This window comes from Cyclopterus lumpus, chromosome 7, assembly GCF_009769545.1.
Source record: "Cyclopterus lumpus isolate fCycLum1 chromosome 7, fCycLum1.pri, whole genome shotgun sequence".
NCBI lineage: Eukaryota > Metazoa > Chordata > Actinopteri > Perciformes > Cyclopteridae > Cyclopterus > Cyclopterus lumpus.
In genome coordinates, this window is record NC_046972.1 from 1,570,968 (window position 1) to 1,592,224 (window position 21,257).

Sequence of the window (21,257 nt, forward strand, 5' to 3'; positions counted from 1 at the left end):
CTGCACAGAAAGCCTGGGTCCGAAATGCACGGCCAGCCACTGCAGTTCATTGTTAATTGAGTTTCAATGTCTTGTTTAGTTTAATTAACGGCGTAAAGCCCAAAGATATTTAGTCTACATTGCTATAGAACGGTGAAAAAAGAGCAAATGTTCAAAGCTGCAACCAGTTTGTCATTTTTCCTTGCTGAATAATCTTTTACGGTTTAAAGACTAGAGGATTGGTTTAACAGCTGCTGGGTTTAGATGTTCCTCACCGGGAAAGAGGACTGTGGTTGATATGAACTCACCTTCATCTGCAGCCAATGTATTCTCCTCTTTCTGATCTTCCTCCTCCATCTGTGACTCCTGCTCCTGTTTATTTGTTGGTGCGTCCTGCATCAGGTCTTCTGTCATCTTGTCTGTCTCCTCTACAGCTGCCCCCCTCTCTTCCTTGTCCTCCTCCACCTTCTTGTCCTCTCCTGCGGTCTCTCCATCATTCTCTCCATCGGCCTCGCTGCTGGCGTCGCTCTCTGCACTGAAGCCATCGTCCAGGGTCATTTTCAGGGGGTGGCACTTCCTCTTGGAGGCGGGCCGCTCTGCGTCCTGCTCCTGCTCAGCCTCTGCTTCCTCCAGACGGCGCTTTCTTGCTATCGGGCAGCCCAGAATGCTATTGGAGGGAGGAAGAAGAAGAAGGAACAGTGAGAACAGGAACATGAATACCAAGCAGGGTTGTAATCGGAAGCCCCAAACATGGAATACCACTTCATGCACCTCATTGTGTCCATGGGTGACTCAGCATGATAGAGGGTGTTGGTGTGTTTTGACATGAAGAAGGATGGAGGGGGGCTCTCAGCTGGCTCACTCAGCCACTTGACTGGAAAGCTTAATAAACAACGTGTATGGAGAGGCAGCGGAGGGTGAAATCCAATAAACTCTCTCTTACTCTCACCTGGGAGATGCCAAAGGGAGATTGGGCGGCGATCTATAAACAAAGTGCATCTGAAATTGCCTGCTGAACAAATACACATGTAAACAGATAGCTAATATCTGCCCCTCAATAAAGGAGTCACAAGCCAGTGAGCCGCCCCGAGTTTCAAGGTCTCTGAGGGCACAAGACGAGGACGGAGGGAAAATCACGCTCAAATTAAACCTGCCGAAATCACGTCTCACTGCTTCAATACTTTAGATTTGTGAGGTTCTGTGTAACAACAGACATTCTTTTATGGTTTAATCTTAAACTCTACAGAATGTGGATTCTATCCTTACGTTTGGTTATTTCTTGCTAAAGAAACTAGTCCCCAAATAAACATAAACTTCAGAGGTCCAAAGATCATTAACACAATCAATCAGATTGTATTTTATTTCCTGCTTATTTTGCCCTTTTTGTGTAGATTACAAATATATTATTTTTTAGCTTATTTTGGATTGTTACTGAACACAGGACTTTAAACTAGACTTTACTGTACATTGGTCTCATCTTATCTTATCTGAGCATTAAGACTGGAAACTGGGACACGCTGGCCTGCATGTGACTTCCTGTGAGTGAAGTGATGAGGAAGGCCAGAGAAATCACTACGCCTGGACAAGAAGTAGTCCAGTCCATAACAAAGAGTTGTGTTTGTCTTGGTGTGGTCCTGGTGGGTTCTGTCAGACTTAATGCAGAGCTACCTTAGCTCTGCATTAAGTCTGACAGCATTGGGCGCTAAGTAGCTTCATACTTAGCCCGAGCTACACTAGCTGGCTGTAGCTTCATACTAGCGCACAGACATGAGAGCGGTATCGCTCTTATCATCTAACGCTCGGCTTGAAAGCAAATAAGTGCATTTCCCATAGTGTCAAAGAGGTTCCTTTTTTTTTTTTAATCCAGGCATCACATTTGTATTTTCAACAAAGCAGATGCTGTGGAGAGAGGACAAGGAGGACAGACAGAGAGGAAGGACAGACAGAGGGTGGGGTTTTCATCTGCCCTACCTTCTGTGTCGTGAGTATCTCCCACTGATATGGCCAGAGCCATTGCATCCAGGGGTGGGGCAGCTGGATGGGATGGATGGAGGTTAGAGATATGTTTAAGACATGGTGTATTTTAGTCTCTATGCAGAGGCAATGATAAGCACAGGCAATAAACAACGACAACAATCAAGAAAACAAAGAAATGCAAACTGAGCACACACATGCACAAAGATGTGCATCCAGCAGACATACATATGCATGAAGGTGGAATCCAGCCGTGCAGAACATAATATTGTATGTTGTACATCAAGGCGGGCCTATATCCTATTACTATGAGCGATAAGGATCAGCCGAGACCTGCTCTGGTCCTCTCACCAGTCATCATCATCAGGCCTCTGATTCAGGTTGCCATGACCCCTCAGGACTGCTCATTTAAATTATCATTCACTTCCCCCTAGCAATTGCCCTTTATTTATTATTATAATTATCGTTAATATTAATTTCTCTTATTAAAAATGGCTGCATTTGCATTTTAAATGATGCGCTCTCTGGCCTCCCTGCTGTTTTTTTTTTTTTCTTAATCCAGAAATCAAAAGGCTTAAATAGATGCTCGGAGGTGAAGTGACAAAATGAGAGGATGAACAAATAATTTAGAACAAGGAGGACAATGGCCGAGAGGCCCGGGGAGGAGGACAACTAGAAAGGTGGAGCGACAGAACCACAGAACCATCGCCCTTCAACATCCTTCCATCGTACACCCCTTTTATTCCCTACTGTATGTGTTCATAGCAGGAAATGGCAAAAAGGCTGTGAGGAATCAATAGCAGCCTGTTGGAGGCATTGACCACGAGCGAGAAATAAAAGTATATATATATATATATATATATATATATATATATATATATATATATATATATATATATATATATATATATAAAAAATACTACATCATCTAAAGAAGCACTGATGGTGAGTCTACAAGGGCCGGGGGCTCTACGGTGCACATAAAAGAACTTTATGAAAGGGACTTGCACAAAGATGAAGGCGTTTCCTTACCTCAGCTCTTGTCCTACGAGCTCAATGGGAACTGAGAGAGAGAGAGAGAGAGCGAGAGAGAGGAGAAAAAAGACACAAAGAACGAAGGTGAACGACTGCTCTGAAAAGCTGCTAAAAGAAACTCAGATCAATAAATTACAAATGCAAACACATCCCACGAGGCTGATGATCAGGAGAAGAAGAACACACACACACACTCATGAGCTCACAAATGCACATATACATACACACACACACCTACACACACAGTAACATGCACACACGCGTACACCTACACACACACATAGACATACCCTTACACACACGCACACACACCTACACACACACAGAAACACACACATACACGCACACAGACACACACAGGCCAACACAAAAGCTTACACACAGAGAAAACCTAGATTGGCCAAATTGCATTGCGCTGGTCAGAAAGAAAAATGCAGACGTCAGCAATAAAACATGATTAATTGTTGCACTTTAATTATCATAATGAAATTAAAAGGGAAAACTGCCTTCATCAGGAGAAACAAACTTCTTCTTTCAGGGACAACTTATAGTAATTGCCTTCAAAACATAAATCAAGCCGTGCTCACAAAAGACACGCACACACCTACACACACACACACACACTCTCAGCTGGCTGCAGGCATCGATCGAGAGTTGAGAAATATATCCTATTTTCATTTGGAGCCAACGAGAAAACAATATGATCCTGGAGAGTTTGGGCTCCGATATCACATTAATCACAGTGTTCAGATACACTAAGAGCAATACACACAAGCTTGATAAGTGTGTGTGTGTGTGTGTCTTTCATCATGCAGTTGAGTATGGACGCCTTCCTGAACTGTTTCTCTGCTGTATTGCTTCTAAACATACAAACGCACGGCGAGAGACACATGTATCAATACAAGAACTCATACGCATATTAAAGCACATAAATAAACATGCATTCATGTTTATTTTTGCATAAATATCTGTATTTGGAATGTACCAGAGATGGTTAGAAATCATCTAGACTGCCTCATTTTCTGTGTTAAATCTCTTTCTACAACCACTATTTATTTATGTGTACATGTGTGAGTGTAGCTGCTCGTAAGAAGGCATAATGCTCAAACAATGTACCTAAATTAATCAGATAAAGCATGATTTCTAGTCCAATCGCAGTCAAAGGGAGAATTTGCCACCTTATACAGTATATCCAATCAGTGTTGATGGGAAATATAGTCAATTAAAGCAAAACATGCAGTCTCCTACTGACAGATCAGCTGTTCTCCTGCATTCAGCACCGCCCTTTAAAGTGACACCGACGCAGTTAGAGGGAGGAAGAACTTCAGGTGGTTTCAACTTAAATGTTCCTCCATCTGATCAACTGGAGAGTCACGCTGCTCTGGCTGCGAGCACTTCCTGTTCACACGGGAAGCTGAAGACGACGAGCAAAGATTTGGAGTCTTGTTTTCTTCCTCGAGGACTTTCTGTGTTGTGACTGACAGGAAGTGTGACGTTTGGTGGCCACTAAACTGTTTATGTTCACACATCTATATGCACGTACACACAAGCATGTACACAGACACACACAGCACCGTTGCTCATGTGCACATACTGATGCTAGCCAATGAAGGAGTGCGCTGGAATGTGTATAAGCTTAAAGGTGTGTGTGTGTGCGCGTGTATACATGGCCTGACGTGACAAACACTCACCTCTGATTCCCTTGGACCGAGTGCGAGTCCGCTTGGTGTCACCCTCCACACTCATCTGGGGAGGAGGGAAGAGGAGGAGGAGACAGTCAGGGAAGAGGAGAAAGGGAGTAAAGGAGGAAACAGAATATGGTGCAGAGGAGGAGAGGAGGGAGAAGAGGAAAGAGACCATAAGTTGTTATTTCTCAGAGTATTCCAGCACACAGGTCGTTGAAGATGTTGAAACAGACCAACGGTAACACACAAAGAGACGATCATGTCTTTCATTCTGGAGAAGCATGGCTCCTCAACATACATTCTGAGTCTTGATCAGAAGAGAGAAGTACAGAGTATGGAACGGAGACAGACCCTGTTGTTGGGGCTACTTTTCATATCCCCCCCCCATCACCCGCCCTGTAATTTCCTGCACCTGAATGGTGCACATGATTGTACACTGGAGCGTAGGGGCCACGGCCCCGACAGTTTAACCATGCTGAATACAATAATGAAGCAAAAACACAGGGGCTGCTAAAAAGCCACTGTAATAACCCTTTTAAGAAGAGGAGATGCGTGTGTGTGTGTGTGTGTGTGTGTGTGTGTGTGTCTCTGTGTGTGTCTCTGTGTGTGTCTGTGTGCTGCTTTTAAGCCACAAAGGAGCAGGTGTTAACCCTGCTGCCTGGAACACACACACATACACTGACCATGGGCCACACCTCCTCAACTCCACCTTTCCTCGCTCTCAGTGCACTCTGAAGCTATCAGATGCTTTTTAGACACAATGGAGCCATTAGCTTTGATTACTGGACTGTTTTTTTCTTTTTAATCGCAGGTCTCCCCTCTTTCTCTCTTTCTGCCTCACACTTCCTTCCACTTCCCCTCCACCCCAGTTGTCCCTCCACCTCCCTTTCCTTGCCCGGGCACTTAGCGGCTTTGTTGCCTCTCTAGTCGAGTTGGCAGCGCCACAGTGGGACTCAAACACGGGGGCCCTGTTCCACTCCTTCTTTTCCTGTGCCTCTCTCTATTTGGCAAAGCCCCTTCCTGCTAATAGACTACTTATGAAAAGAAGGAGGGAAAGAAGGAGGAGAGGAAGATGAAGCTCGCTGTTGTTGTTGTTGTTGAGTCCCAGAGGAGGGAGCGTTTCATTCAGTAGCGTCTAGTGTTTGGTGAGGTACAGGTGCAGGAACAGGCCACTCCCTTTCTGTGGGGCTCTCTATCTCTCCGTCTCTCTGTCTCCATGTCTCTCCATCTCCATGTCTCTCCATCTCTATCTCTATGTCTCTACCTCTCTCTCTATCTCCGTCTCTGTCTCTGTCTCTCCGTCTCTATGTCTCTCCTTCTCTCTCTATCTCTCTATCACCATGTCTCTGTCTCTCTCCTTCTCTCCATCTCTATGTCTATGTCTCTCCCTCTCTCTCTATCTCCGTCTCTGTCTCTGTCTCTCCTCTATCTCGCCATCTCCATGTCTCTCCATCTCCATCTCTATGTCTCTCCCTCTCTCTCTATCTCCGTCTCTGTCTCTCCGTCTCTATGTCTCTCCTTATCTCTCCATCTCTCTAGCACCATGTCTCTGTCTCTCTCCTTCTCTCCATCTCTATGTCTATGTCTCTCCCTCTCTCTCTATCTCCGTCTCTGTCTCTCCGTCTCTATGTCTCTCCTTCTCTCTCTATCTCTCTAGCACCATGTCTCTGTCTCTCTCCTTCTCTCCATCTCTATGTCTATGTCTCTCCCTCTCTCTCTATCTCCGTCTCTGTCTCTGTCTCTCCTCTATCTCTCCATCTCCATGTCTCTCCATCTCCATCTCTATGTCTCTCCCTCTCTCTCTATCTCCGTCTCTGTCTTTCTGTCTATATGTCTCTCCTTCTCTCTCTATCTCTCTATCACCATGTATCTCCATCTCCATCTCTATGTCTCTCCCTCTCTCTCTGTCTCTGTCTCTCCGTCTCTATGTCTCTCCTTCTCTCTCTATCTCTATCACCATGTCTCTGTCTCTCTCCTTCTCTCCATCTCTATGTCTCTCTCTCTCTCTCTCTCTCTGCCTCTCTCTCTCAATTCAATTCAATATGCTTTATTGTCATGGATGTTGCAACAACAGTATTGCCAAAGCACCAAGACATAGCAACACAAAAGATATACAATTCATATGGATAATAATAATAATAATAATAGTATCAAGAAATAACTACAGTGAAAGAAAGCACAGTTATTGTGACACAATAAAGGATTACTGTGTGCGTGTGTGTGTGTGTGTGTGTGTGTGTGTGTGTGTGTGTGTGTGTGTGTGTGTGCGTGTGTGTGTGTCACTTTGTGTGAGTATGTGCCTGTGTGTGTGTGTGAGTATTTTTTGTATTAGTTTATTTGATAAGGGACAGTGCACATTAATATAAACATTTCTGTAAATGTGCCAGAGTCAGCCAAGAGGCTATTGTTCATCTGTAGTATGTGTCCATGTGTGTGTGCGTGTCCGTGTGTGTCCCATAAGTCCATCTCCCTACACTCTGCTGTCTGTGCTTCTTTGTCTTCATGTTTCCATTTTATGCCACTTTAATATAATTATAAATAATAACTATACTATAATGTTATCATAAACAAATATTTGCTTCACTTCCTTTAAGAGAGAGAGAGAGAGAAAGAGACTAGAAATTTAAAAAAGATAAATAAATAAATCCACATATTGAGTCAGCTGTAGCGTCTGAGGTTGCATTAAAACACATAATCCACCAGATGAAGATGAAGATGATTGACAGGTCTGTGTCATCTGACAACCTCTTTCACTGAAAGCTGTACAATGAACTTTCATTTTGTGTGGATTATGGCGGCCCCTGTGGACACACGTGGTAGTGCTTCTGAGCACCAGACTAAAGGAGGGAAGCTGTTTTTAAATCATACCAGCAGTTCAAAACCCTTTTTTAAATCATACATGAAAAAGAAAAGCATATAGACTATTAACTAATAATCTGTCAATCAACTGATTAATCAATTAATTATTTAAACTCGAATTGGTACTTTTACTTTTATACAACTTCTGCTTACTTTCAGTTTCAATTCAGTTTATTTTGTATAGCCCAAAATCACAAATTACGAATTATTTACAATCTGTACACATACGACATCCCTGACCTTTGACCTCACATCGGATCAACTTCTTCCTCTATAAGGAGTGTGGCTGAGCATTACAGAGGGTCTGCATCTTTACTCCTGAACTGAGCACTGACCTGTGATCATGAGAGGAAGGTGGGACATTGATGAATCAAAAGGATTGGTGGATGTGTATGACTATGAGTGTGTGAGAGAGGAGTGGAGTGTGTGTGTGTGGAGAAGAGAAACACCCTTCATAAAAAGGTGATGTACCATTCGGTTCCTCCTGTACTTTGTCCCCTCCCTTCCTCCCTTCCTTTGCCTCCTCCTTGTATTGATACTCATCAGATGAATCAGAACCTGGACTGAAAAGGAGGGACCCTATTGCTTTCATGTTTGCGTAACCATAGCGACGCACATTTAAATAGTCTGAGTTTCTCCTCTTTTTCCTGTCCCCTTTTCTCAATTCCATGAACACAAAGTCACAGCGAGTGAATCAAGATGTAGCCAAAAGCATGTATTCACCTGGTTTTCATAATCTCATAAAAAAAATAATAAAGTATGTTCCAAACTTAAAAATCTTTTAAAATCTTGTTGTCTTTTAATTAGACATTGAACGGTGTACAGCACAGAGAGCAGAGAGAGACAGAGAGGGTTGCGCGTGTGTGTGTGTGTGTGTGTGTGTGTGTGTGTGTGTGTGTGTGTGTGTGTGTGTGTGTGTGTGTGTGTGTGTGTGTGTGTGTTGGGGAGGAGGAAGACGTGGCTCATCCCTCCAGCTGTGTTGTACATTATCAATGATGTACTTCTTTGTGCAGGAGGGCCCAGCTCTTCTGACAGCTCTATGCAAATGTCTGGCTGGGGGCAACGACTTCAGAGAGAAGGTCACCCTTCATCCCTGGGTGCACATAAATGACTCCTTTATTCATTTTCAGGTTTACAAGACCGAGGACGAGGAAAGGAGGGGGTTAAGGTGGGGTGGAGATGCTGAGCGGGGAGCTTTCTCAACCGGCAGCGAAGACTGACATCTCAAAACATTACCTGCGGACAGCAGCTGCCAATTAGAGTTCCCTCGACAGGCGTACCTCGACGCGCGGCCTCCATGTTGGACGGCAGCGCGGCGAGCCCTTCCACTTCCAGTTTCACTTTAATAATTCATGCACGGCAGCGAGGAGGGGAGGTGCTTCTCACTCCATATGCAAAAAGGCTGAGCATGTGTGACTGCATAATGGGTCAAATGTACACGAACTGCCAGAGGTTTGAGTCATCCTGACGTGAGTTCAGCGTTTAGGATGTCTTCTCATCTTGACGTCCGCTTCATTGACCTCAACTTCCCACACTGAGGAGGTTGTGTGAGGGCCAGACGCTTCACATCATGCAGTGTGTGAAACCACACTGCACTCCCCCCTTCTCTCTCTCTCTCTCTCTCTCTCTCTCTCTCGGCTCCCTCAGCTCCCTCAGCTGCAGAAATCAAACCGAATCAATAAAAGTCATCTCTTCAGATGAACCCGAGCCATCACGGGGAAGCAGAACTACTTTTACTGGGCCCGGGGGGAAACAACCCCCAACCCCCAACCCCCAACCCCCGCTCCTCTCTCTTTCAATCTCCCCTCCATCCCTCCATCTCTTTGTTGGCTGTCACACTCTCAGTTGTGATGCAGAGGGAGAACAAAAAGGATCAGATGTTTACAGAATGGAGAAATAACATTGAAATGGTGTCAGTAGTATTAGAAGTAAGATAGTATAGTGGGTTAAGATGGAGAGGGTTATCTTCTCTGCTGATAAGGAGGAATATCATGGACAAAAAAAAGTATGAGCAGCTCAAGGACATCGTTTTGAGTTTTTTTAATTGTGTTTCAATACAAAAAATGAAACTCAGCAGCGGGAAAACGCTGAGCTGTGCCACGCTGAGCTTTACTAAACTGAGCTGAGCTGAGGCAGAGGATGGGCGGGGCCAAGCGGGAGGTTTGATGTGTTGTTTGATTCATGTTTTTCTGTCCAGCGGGGTCATCAATCCCCCCCCCCCTCCCAACACACACACACACTGCCTCCTTTCTCCATCCTCCCCTCCCTCCACCTCCACCCTTTTTGACTTTCCCCGCTGAGTTAGGGGATTGGGGAAATGCCCAGGAAGCAGAATCAGGTTGTGGGGGTTGTGGGGGGGGTTGCTGTTCCTTGTCACTCACCATGATTGGTTGACGGCTCTGCAGTCTCTGGGAGGCCTGGCAGCGGCTGCTGGTCCTCTCGCCTCGTGTCCACCGCTGGTTCACCAGCTCGCCCCGGAACTCATTTTCTAGAGCGAGAAGGTGGGAGAAGATCGGAGAAGAAGAAAGAAGAGAAAAAAAGAGAGATAGAGTTGTCATATGAAATCAACAGCATCAGCACCAATGGACAGCAGTTTGGATAAAGGGAGGGAGGGGAGGGTGGGGGTGCTACTCTGAGGGAAGGTCGAGGCACTGGAGCATGCTGCAGACACTCCTTTATTAACTAAAGGAACAGTGTGTATGGTTTACACACACACACACACACACACAGAGGCATGGCTAAGTGCCCCAGCTGGGGTCCCTGTCAGTCTGCTATTAGAATCAATCAAATTTGTGCATTTTTATCGAGCTTTTCAGGGTGCATATATAAGCAAATAGGGGGATGGGCGATGTGAGATGAGAGGGGGTGAAGAATGGTCAGTAAATAATGAATCATACATAAATCAAGCCTTTTCCCACTCCCCCTCTCTCCCCTTTTTTCATCAAGGTAATAGCTCTTCACTTGGTGTTCCTGATCGTCCAGGAGAAACGCACTAAATCTATTTAGACCCCTCTCTCTGGTTCTGTTGTAGTCCAGATGTTCCAATCCCCCCAGCTTCAAGTTCTGGGAGAGTGCAGATTATTTTTCTGCGAATGCCCGAGGCTGAGCTTTTCAACTAGTGTAGCTGTAAGACTCGTCAGCTGTGAGACTCAGGTTTCTCTCTTTCTTTTTATGCACCGCTGAGCTGGTACAGTGAAATGTGATTATTTTCCATACACACACACACACACAGACACACACACACCTATATATATATATATATAGGTGTGTGTGTGAATATAAATAAACATGATTCTATGCTGTGTGATATACACACACAGCAGAACGTGGAAGAGCAAGCCCCCTTGAGAAGACCCATCTGTTTACCATCAACAACATCTAGGCCAAGGGGCTGAATCCAAAGCAGCAATACAGTAGAAGAGTCATGATTACTACAGAAGTCATTCAAACTATTCTAATTAGAATTTTAAAACTGAAGGATTGCATTGTTAGCTTCTGAGAGGCAACAACACATCAACTTCAATTCAATTCAGTTTAACTTGTATAGCCTAAAATCACAAACTCCCCTCAGGGGGGCTCTACAATCTGTACACATACGACATCCCTGACCTTTGACCTCACATCGGATCAGGAAAAACTCCCCAAAAAAAACCCTTTCAGGGGTAATAAAGGAATGAAACCTTCACACTTGAACTCTTCTGTGTGGAGAGTAAGGTGAGATGTGTCCATCTCAACGTCTAAGTTTAGTATCTCTACCTTAGAGTTGTTTCCTTTACTCATGCTGTCCTGTATTTGAACAACAGTGCATGCAGAGTGCACACTAAAAGCAAGCGGTCTGAGACAACAAAAGGCTGCTCACTGTATCCGAGGGGTCCTCATGCAGTGCAGCCCCCCCCCCCCCCCCCCCCCCCCGCCCCAAATCCCCCCTCCTCGCCCATCCCTACTTTCCCCGTTAAGTGCAAACCTCGACAAAGCCAGCGCTCTGCAGAATGCTTGTTTATCAACTTTCACTCCACCCTCAGGAAAAAAGTGATTACAACAGCAATACTGTTCGTCTGCATCTCTGTCTCTCTGTGTCTCTGTGTCTCTCTGTCTCTGTGTCTCTGTCTCTCTGTGTCTCTCTGTCTCTCTGTGTCTCTGTGTCTCTCTGTCTCTGTGTCTCTGTCTCTCTGTCTCTCTGTGTCTCTCTGTCTCTCTGTGTCTCTGTGTCTCTCTGTCTCTCTGTCTCTGTCTCTCTGTCTCTCTGTGTCTCTGTGTCTCTCTGTCTCTGTCTCTCTGTGTCTCTGTGTCTCTCTGTCTCTGTCTCTCTGTGTCTCTCTGTCTCTCTGTGTCTCTGTGTCTCTGTCTCTCTGTGTCTCTGTGTCTCTCTGTCTCTGTCTCTCTGTGTCTCTCTGTCTCTGTGTCTCTGTCTCTCTGTGTCTCTCTCTCTCTGTGTCTCTCTGTGTCTTTCTTTTTTCTCCCCTCCTGTCAGAGGGAAGTGAGTGTCCTTCCTGTATTGTTGCATTTGAGGCCAAGAGGCTGAGAGAGCGCTCCCTAAATGCCGAGCATAGAGCGGCTCTGTTAGGACACAGCGCCTCGGGCCATGTGTCAACTGCCACTGCTACACCGAGGAAACACATCTGGACAGTTGGAACCTGCGTGAGCTATCCAGGTTCATAGAATCAAGCGATTATTCACTGAAAAGAAGTCTGAACAGTCCTCCTAGCTTTCATCTGTTGTTTGGTGTGAAAACCTGAACACCTGGATCCCTCGCCAAAAAAACATGGACACTAATGTGCCTTGTCTGCTCAGGATATGTGCGCTCTTATTCTTTGATCAGATTCGGCTCATTCCACCTACAAGACGCAGCTCGTTATTTGGCAGTGAAAATTGGAGGAGTAAGAGACAATTAGCTGTTCACCGGGGAGGTCTGGTTAATCAGAAGTAAGGTGGGGGTTGAAAACAGAATGAATGGATTAAATATCCTATTTGACCAGGATTCTGTGTTATTAATCAAAGTTTTTCTATGAGGCAAAGTTAAGAAAATGTTTCCTGTTTTCAGCACAAAAACCCTTCAATAAATCAGCACATGTAGTCTAAAAAAACCTTCTTCCATAAAACTACGTTTAGGTTTGAGTAATACCATTATAGGCAGGCGGCTTACTGTACAGGGACAATGGAGCAAAGAGGCCTAAATCCATAGTTAGATTAAATTCCAGGGTGAACTGTCTGTAACAGTATTAGTGGACGTAAGGGCCGGGCCAGCTGGACACCCCTGGTCCTGTTAAGCAGGATTTAGAGTCAACTCAGTGTGATTACAGCGAGTCGGGTAGAAGAGACAGAGAAATCAAAAGTTGTGGAGCCGCTCTCGTATTACTCGCTGCTTTCTGTTGTGTCACAAGATGAGAAAAACTGACCAGATTATCTGGCAGATATTATTATTTTTTGTGATGTATAGATAACTAGAAAAATACAATTTAGATCAATCCTATGGTCAAAACTCTAAGTTGTATTTCCCAGCCTGAAGCAGAGTAAACTACGAAAGGCCAGTATTTGGTCATGGTGAGGTGGTTTTATCAGTTATGGGACGGGATAGGCGTCGTCATGGTAACCAGCCTTTGGAGGAGCTTCCCTGAGGGCCAACCTGACCTCAGCATCAGAGAAAAAACTAGCTGTGGGGACCTGCACCTGGAAGTCCTCCACTGAAGGCAACACTTTGTGATACTCTTCTGCATGTCATGTTTTCTATCTGAGTATCTATATGCGTATTCGGCTTCTTTTTAATTTATTCTGTTGTTTTTTTTAAGAATATTTATTTATTTCTCTTTTAACACATGGCATGAAATTCATTATTTCCAGGCTTTCATTTGAAATGCCTCCTCCCCATTGAAAGCCTGGCCAACCCTGACCTTTGCTTGTATTGCTTAGATTTCTGATAGGCTTTGAATGACGAGGGTGCAATTTGGCCCCAGCTGCTCCTCCAACATGTTTATTGCTCTCCTTCCTCCGGCACCTGCTGTCCTCACCACGGGGCCTTTCAGCCCTTCATAAATAGAGAGGGTTCCTCCTCTCACGGTAACTAAAGAAAAGACAGAAGCAACTTCATATCGGGGCCTGCTGCATACCACTGACTGCATATTGCACCAATAACCTCATCTTCTGAAACATTTTCTCTGGAAAAGTAAATTTATCAATTCAATTCAATTCAGTTTATTTTATATAGCCTAATATCACAAATTACAAATTTACCTCAGAGGGCTTTACAATGTGTACACATACGACATCCCTGTCCGAGGACCTCACATCGGATCAGGAAAAACTCCCAAAAAAAACCTTTGACAGGAAAAAGGGAAGAAACCCTTTCATGACATCTCAAGCTCCGTATTCATCCTATACATGAAGCCCGACCACAGTGAGTGAGCTCCCATGTGCTCTACTTATATAGATCCCTCCTCTGTTCCTCTCTCTAAAGTGACATATTTTTTGGGGGGTGGTGGTTCCTGTTCCGATGTGACGGTCCCGGGACAGAGGATGTTGTGTGATTGTAAGGCACATTTGGGATTTTGGGCTATACAAAATAAATGGAATTGAATTGAATGAAATAGTATAACACAACTGCAGACTTTAAAGAACTCCCCACAGAGGTCTGTCTTTTCAAAAGCAGGCAAAGTCAGTAAAACATCATATCTATAAAAGCCAAACATCATTCCAGATGGATCCATCCACAGACTTTGTCCTTAAAAAGACAAAGTGACATGATTTCTTCTAAAGACTTTAACCTCCTGAAAGATGCTCATAAACAAGCAGCTGAAGTTGAGCCTCCCCACACCAGGGATGGAGAGCAACTTAAAGAGTGCGTGACATAACACCGTGCATCCTCATCTCTTTCCTCCATCTTAGGATGCAGGTGATTTGACAACAGTGCGCACACACAGCACGTTAGGTGGCCATCTGAGCATAGGCTCACATTATGGGGGTGAATCCGACTAGATGAGCTTTTCACAAATCCGGCGAAATGTGCAGCTCGAGCCCGCTGCTCACTGCGCGTGCTTCTGACCACTAGTTGTATTTTCTCAATTCTGAAGGCGGCTGACATCTGAAGAGCAGCTCTGTTTTTTGCTGCAGAGGATCAAATGGCAAACCCCTCCCTCCGTCTTAAACACACACACACACACACACACACACACACTCACTCCATCCTTCCATCCATCTGTCCGTGCACCCACCCACACGCACACACAAACACACACACACGCGAGTTCTGCTCAACGCCCACTGTAATATCGAAATAATAACACAGTTCGGTGCCGGACTCGAGGCGGACATCGCACGTATGAGAACCCAGAAAGAGAAAGGGGCTCGCGGCTGGACGCGCGGTGGCGGCGCGGCTGGTCCAGCGAACGGGCTCATTCGTTCCTGGAGTCGGAGAAGGTGAAACTAGAGGACAGAGTGGAGAACACACTTCAGATGTGACTCAGTTCCCCAAGAGAGAGTGTGTGTGTGTGTATTGTCCACAGAGACACACAGGGAGAGATGAACTGTCCGACAGAGCAAAGAGAGAAGTGGCCGAAACACGCACCGCGGAGGTTCTATGGAAGCGCCATGGCTACTTTATTTCCACTTATAATAATAACAATAAAAATAAAAAATATTACTATTATTAAGAGGCATCAATGTAAGGACCATCATTTGAGGGTAAACAGCATATTCTCTATTTCTTCAGTACTATCATCAATGATGCGTTTTGAAAATGAAAGTAAATTAAACAAATACACACTTTTGTTAAACTGGTAAACAGCAGCTTAGAGGAAGTTTAAATTCATATTTTGTCAAATTCAAAAATATATAAACACGAATGCCCATATAAATCACGCTGCTATAGCATACTACAAGGGTGAGGATGAATATCAAAGTTACGCCAAAAAAGCCCTTTAGATGTCCAGATATATAATCATAAATCATCAAAACATAAACATCTGATTACCTGTATTCAACAATATTTCCTCTGGGCTTCGCCGCTGCGTCCTTGCTGTGTTTAGAGAGTTGCGGTGTCGCTGTCAAGTAGTTTTCTAAAAAGATATCCCGAGAAAAAGCTCTTAAAAAACGATCATCTATCCCGTTACAAATGTCCACATCGGGTAAACAACAAGCGCGAGGAAGCGTGTTCCGCGCGGCCTCTCCCACTCAGCGCACCGGTGCACGGCTCCGGATCGAGGCGGAGAGACGCTACTTGTTTGTAAGCACAAACATGGCTTCATTTGCCTTTGTCAGCGAGAAAAAACACGTAATATTGACTTACCTTTCCCTCATGAGGCATTGTGCCCCCCTCCATCCCCCTCCACACCCCCACCCCCATCTCCTCCCTCCGCCCTTTGCCATGACATCACGGAAGCTGTAGTAAAAGCTCCAGCATCAGATGGGCAGGGCTTGAGGTCCCCCCTTACTACGCTCACTCAGTGGGCAGATGTACCCCCGCCCCCCCCCCCGCCCTCTCACATACATCTTCGGAAAACAGACTTCAGACGTCGTCTCCTAACACAAGTTCCCCTCAGCCAACACTCTGTCACACACAATCAGCGCGTGTTTTTTACATTTTCTGGAGTTCTTGGTGTTTCACAAATGCATCACAGAGGTTACAGCTACCGTCATCCTTCACGCCCCCCACACACACATCCTGGAAAATGGTCCCGTCCAATAATAATAATAATAATTAATTCAGGGACTATGTTGTTCTCCTGGAGCTAGGAGTTGATGTATAGTTGTATGCCGAGTTCTCCGCGCAGTGCATCTGATCATTCCTGCGACATCAAAAGCAGAGAGCTCCACGGGAGCTTTACGGAAAATGTATGTATCTTCCGGGGAGGTTATGGGATGCAAGTGCGATATCAATTTGGATTATCGCTGAGAAATAACAGAGCAATGTTCCTGCCGCATGCAGGAGTTTGAAAAAGAGTGATCACTGTAAGGACCAGATGTGTTGGTGCTTTCTTTAAGACTCATTGAGAGTAATGCCAACTGTCAGCGCAGCTGCAAACAGCAGTCAGTCTTAATGGTGCAACTTGGAGTCACTCCCAAATGTTGCTCTGCTTTGCTGTGTTGGAACCATTAGTGGGAATGACAACCATTCATTACAAGCCATTTGAGAATAGTCCCCACAAATGCCATCCTTTATCTGCTGTCTCCACGCTGCGCACGCGGGGAATATTCAAAAAGCCCAACCTTCAGCTTTCAGAAATTCTATTAAATTCTTATCTCTTTGCAGCAGGCTCTTTTTGTGCAATCCCATTGTTATGCATTGGAGCTGAAATCAATCACGGGCCGTGCGCGCCGCGTCAGTCTGATTTCAGACTGCGTGCACCGCAGAGAGGATTCACTCAACAACAGCGGCAACAATCGAATAAACAAAAGGGAGAACATATGAGAAACCCCGGGTCCAGCAGAGGGGACCGTGTGGGAAAGGTCTCCAGGTCGATGAGTGAAACATATTTATGATTATTATAGAGAAGATAGGAAGTTGTCTGGACACAACTCCGTGACGCACATTAAAATGACTATTCTTTTTCCTGTGGTGAGATTTCAGGACTAAGGACAGCTCCAACGAGCCGAGCGTGTGTGTGTGTGTGTGTGTGTGTGTGTGTGTGTGTGTGTGTGTGTGTGCGTGTGTGTGTGCATGTACGTGTGCGTGTGCGTGTGCGTGTGTGTGTGTGTGTGTGTGTGTGTGTGTGTGTGTGTGTGTGTTCAGAACTGCGGACAGCGCCGCCCGCTGAGGCTCTCCGGCCTGCACAATGCTTCACACGAGCTATTGTTGAGGTAACAAAGGCTTTTGTCTGAACTTTCTGAAAGTTATTCCATGCCATTTACTTATCTATATATCCACACGTATCTGAGTACTCTGAGTATCTGAGTATTACTATATTTAAAGTCCTTCGCCTTAAAAAAAAAAGGATAGGAAATACACTTAAAGTACTCACTTTGTCCTCATAAAAAGCTTGAATAACTGTCTGTTACTAAACAACACTGAAATAAACAAAACATTCACTTTTGCAAGCCTGAATTGTCACAACTAAACTAAATCAAGCTAACCTGAATTAAATTGACTAATGTATTAAGTCTTTTATTCTGAAGGATCAGGAACAGTCAGCTGGTGTATCAGCTGGCCTTTTCCTGTCCTTTGTTGTTGCAAAGTCTGTATTCATCTCTGCTCCCGGACCCTTTGTTCTAAATATGAATATGTGAGCACTTAAGTGGTACTAAACCAAATTACCTAAACTAATATAAACCATACGAAAACAAATCTAAATTAAACCTCAATATAAATTTGAATAAAAGTGTACTTTACTAAACTAAAAAAAAGGAAAACAATTCCATTTCGCAACTCATAAGACTGAACTAAAGTCAACTTTTTAATATATCTTTTTTTTTTAAGGATAAACTTTTCCTTCTCTTGTAAAAAAGTGTGTGTGCAGATGGCCCGGGAGGCCTCCAGCCCTTTAATGCTCCCGTCACTCCAGACTGCGGTGCCGCATTGTGCAGCAGCAGTATAAATATTACATGCAGGGCAGCAGCTGACTGAGCGGAGGTCTGGACCAGGGGAGGCCCCCACAGCCCCTCGACAGATGGAACAAGCCGACAGACTCACAGAACAAAAAAGTTTTTAATAAGCCCGCAGCTTGGCATTGTCCCCACGGTACCGGGGCCACACGGTCCCCTAGGGGACCAACCGCCCTTTGTCTGCACTTCTTACCACGGGGGTCCAACTTTAGGTGCACCTCTAAGCTGGAGAAGTTTCTCTGGGCATGTTGGTGTGATGAGTTTGGCTGCAACTCATCAGCCTCTTTTAACCCTACTTTAAAAGCGCGTTTGTAATACAAACACAGTCCTGCACACCGCACTCACTATGCACAAGTCCCGTAATGCTTATTACGGGACTTGTGCATAGTGAGTGCCGTCTACACGCACACACACGCACACACACAAGACTCTAGAACTACCGTCGGTCTAACCGGAGACGCGGAGGGACACGGAGCTCAGAGTGAGAACAAAGTGAGTGATACGAACCGAGAAAAGTGCGACACAGCTTCATGTCTGCGGTCCCGCGTGTCGCTTCCGTCCCGCAGTGTTTGCCAAGTGCTGCCGGCAAGTTTACTTCTGCCGAACAAAGTTGATCAAACTTTAGTTCAACTTGCCCGGCCGGGGAGGGGCGTGCCGCTGGGCGGGACGAGCGGCCGACTGGCACTCAGGAGAGCCAATAGGAAGGCGCTACGGCCTCCTGTTGTCGTTAGCGGGACCCAATCCGGTGTCCCAGTCTCAGCTTTCGACAACAATAGAAGAAACAGCAACAAAGAGCATCTGCTGCGCCCGGCAACTTCTCACACTAAGCTCAAACAATCTGATTTAAACTATAAACACCCAACCACAGCTTCACATGCGCACTAAACTCACCCCAAGACCACCTGGGATATTAAATAGATCTTATGAGTACTTCCTCATACTTGTTGTTATTATTTTCTCTTTCAGCCGAATCAAATATACCCAACCCTAAATACACTTTTCTAAATCTCTTCTCACGTGAACAACATTTTCAAGCACCTCCCTGTTCACTGATGCCCACATATAGCAGATGTAAGTTGGAGGAACATTTAGACTGCAGGCCTATTTAGGGTGTCTGAGTCTGGGACAGACAGACAGTTCCTCCCTCCCAATAGCAGATGGTCTGCCAGATAATAAGCTCTCCCATTGCTTCCTCCCATTACCCCCATCTATATAATGGATGTGGGGGCAGGGGGTAGTAAAGCAATCTTACTCTATACTTTATTTGATTTTCTAAAAATCTAAACCAAACTAAACTGAACCTTGTATTATGAGCCGAAATGGTTGCTAGAAAACTAAGCAGAATAACTGTGTTCAACTATCTTGTGTTTAAGCTTGAATAATGAATTTATTAAGCTGAGGAGGGAGACTGAACAAAACGAAATAGACCAGTAATAAGCTCAAAATTGTCACCACCAAACAACATGAAACAAAAAAAAAACCAAATAATGCCTATAAGCAAAATTATAGTGTATAAACCCTCATAAAGTCCTTATACACTAAATTAAATTAAACAGAATTAAATGTAACTGAACTCAGTTATCATATAGCCACATTATTGTAACTAAACTAAACTCAACTAAACCCAACTATATGTAAGAAAACTAATAATCACTATTTTATTTAAGTTTAACTGAAATAAACTAAACTAAAGTCATGAACTAAACAATAAAGTCATAAACTAAAGTAAAGTAATAAACTAAAGTAAAGTAATAAACTAAACTAAAGTAAAAAACTAAACCAAAGTAAAGTAATAAACTAAACTAAAGTAATAAACTAAACCAAAGTAAAGTAATACACTAAACTAAAGTAATAAACTAAACTAAAGGAATAAAGTAAAGTAAAGTAATAAACTAAACTAAAGTAATAAAGTAAAGTAATAAACTAAACTAAAGTAAAGTAATAAACTAAACTAAACCAAAGTAATACACTGAACTAAAGTAAAGTAATTAACTAAACTAAAGTAATAAAGTAAAGTAAAGCAATAAACTAAAACTAAAGTAAAGTAATAAACTAAACTAAAGTGATAAACTAAACCAAAGTAAAGTAATAAACTAAAATAAAGTAATAAACCAAAGTAAAGTAATAAACTAAACTAAAGTAAAGTAATGAACCATTATTTACTTTCATAAATAATAAACTAAATCAAAATAATAAACTAAACTAAAGTAATAAACCAAAGTAAGTAAAGTAATAAACTAAACCAAAGTAATGAACTAAAATGAAGTAATAAACTAAACCAAAGTCATAAACTAAACTAAAGTAATAAACTAAACCAAAGTAAAGTAATAAACTAAACTAAAGTAAAGTAATGAACCATTATTTACTTTCATAAATAATAAACTAAACCAAAGTAATAAACTAAACTAAAGTAATAAACCAAAGTAAGTAAAGTAATAAACTAAACCAAAGTAATGAACTAAAATGAAGTAATAAACTAAACCAAAGTCATAAACTAAACTAAAGTAATAAACTAAACCAAAGTAAAGTAATAAACTAAACCAAAGTAATGAACTAAACTGAAGTAATAAACTAAACCAAAGTCATAAACTAAACTAAAGTAATAAACTAAACCAAAGTAATGAACTAAACTGAAGTCATAAACTAAACTAAAGTAATAAACTAAACCAAAGTAAAGTAATAAACTAAACCAAAGTAATGAACTAAACTGAAGTAATAAACTAAACCAAAGTAAATTAATAAACTAAACCAAAGTAATGAACTAAACTGAAGTAATAAACTAAACTAAAGTAATAAACTAAACCAAAGTAAAGTAATAAACTAAACCAAAGTCATGAACTAAACTAAAGTAATAAACTCAACCAAAGTAAAGTAATAAACTAAACTAATAAACTAAATCAAAGTAATAAACTAAACTAAAGTAATAAACCAAAGTAAAGTAAAGTAATTAACTAAAGTAAAGTAATAAACTAAACCAACGTAATGAACTAAACTAAATTAATAAACTAAACTAAAGTAATAAACTAAACCAAAGTAAAGTAATAAACTAAACCAAAGTCATGAACTAAACTAAAGTAATAAACTAAACAAAAGTAATAAACTAAACAAAAGTAATAAACCAAAGTAAGTAAAGTAATAAACTAAACCAAAGTAATGAACTAAACTGAAGTAATAAACTAAACCAAAGTCATAAAC

At 43.1% G+C, this 21,257-nt stretch overlaps 1 protein-coding gene across 1 annotated transcript; it reads right to left on the minus strand.

The window, feature by feature from the left end:
* Positions 1-210: 210 nt before the first annotated feature.
* Positions 211-18,651, minus strand: LOC117733560 (myelin transcription factor 1-like protein). The gene is made up of 6 exons (XM_034537316.1): positions 18,570-18,651; positions 9,914-10,020; positions 4,680-4,734; positions 2,986-3,016; positions 1,951-2,013; positions 211-646 (listed from the first exon to the last, which is right to left on the minus strand). The coding sequence occupies exons 1-6, from the start codon at positions 18,592-18,594 to the stop codon at positions 211-213; spliced, it is 717 nt and encodes a 238-aa protein (XP_034393207.1). The 5' UTR covers positions 18,595-18,651.
* Between the last annotated feature and the right edge of the window lie 2,606 nt (positions 18,652-21,257).

Coding starts and splice junctions, on each gene's coding strand:
- LOC117733560 (XM_034537316.1), bottom strand. CDS start 18,594: ATGAAGCTGTGTCGCACTTTTCTCG. Junction 4,735..9,913: donor AGAGCCGTCAACCAATCATG/GTGAGTGACAAG, acceptor CCTCCTCCCCAG/ATGAGTGTGGAGGGTGACAC. Junction 647..1,950: donor AGATACTCACGACACAGAAG/GTAGGGCAGATG, acceptor TCCCTCCAATAG/CATTCTGGGCTGCCCGATAG.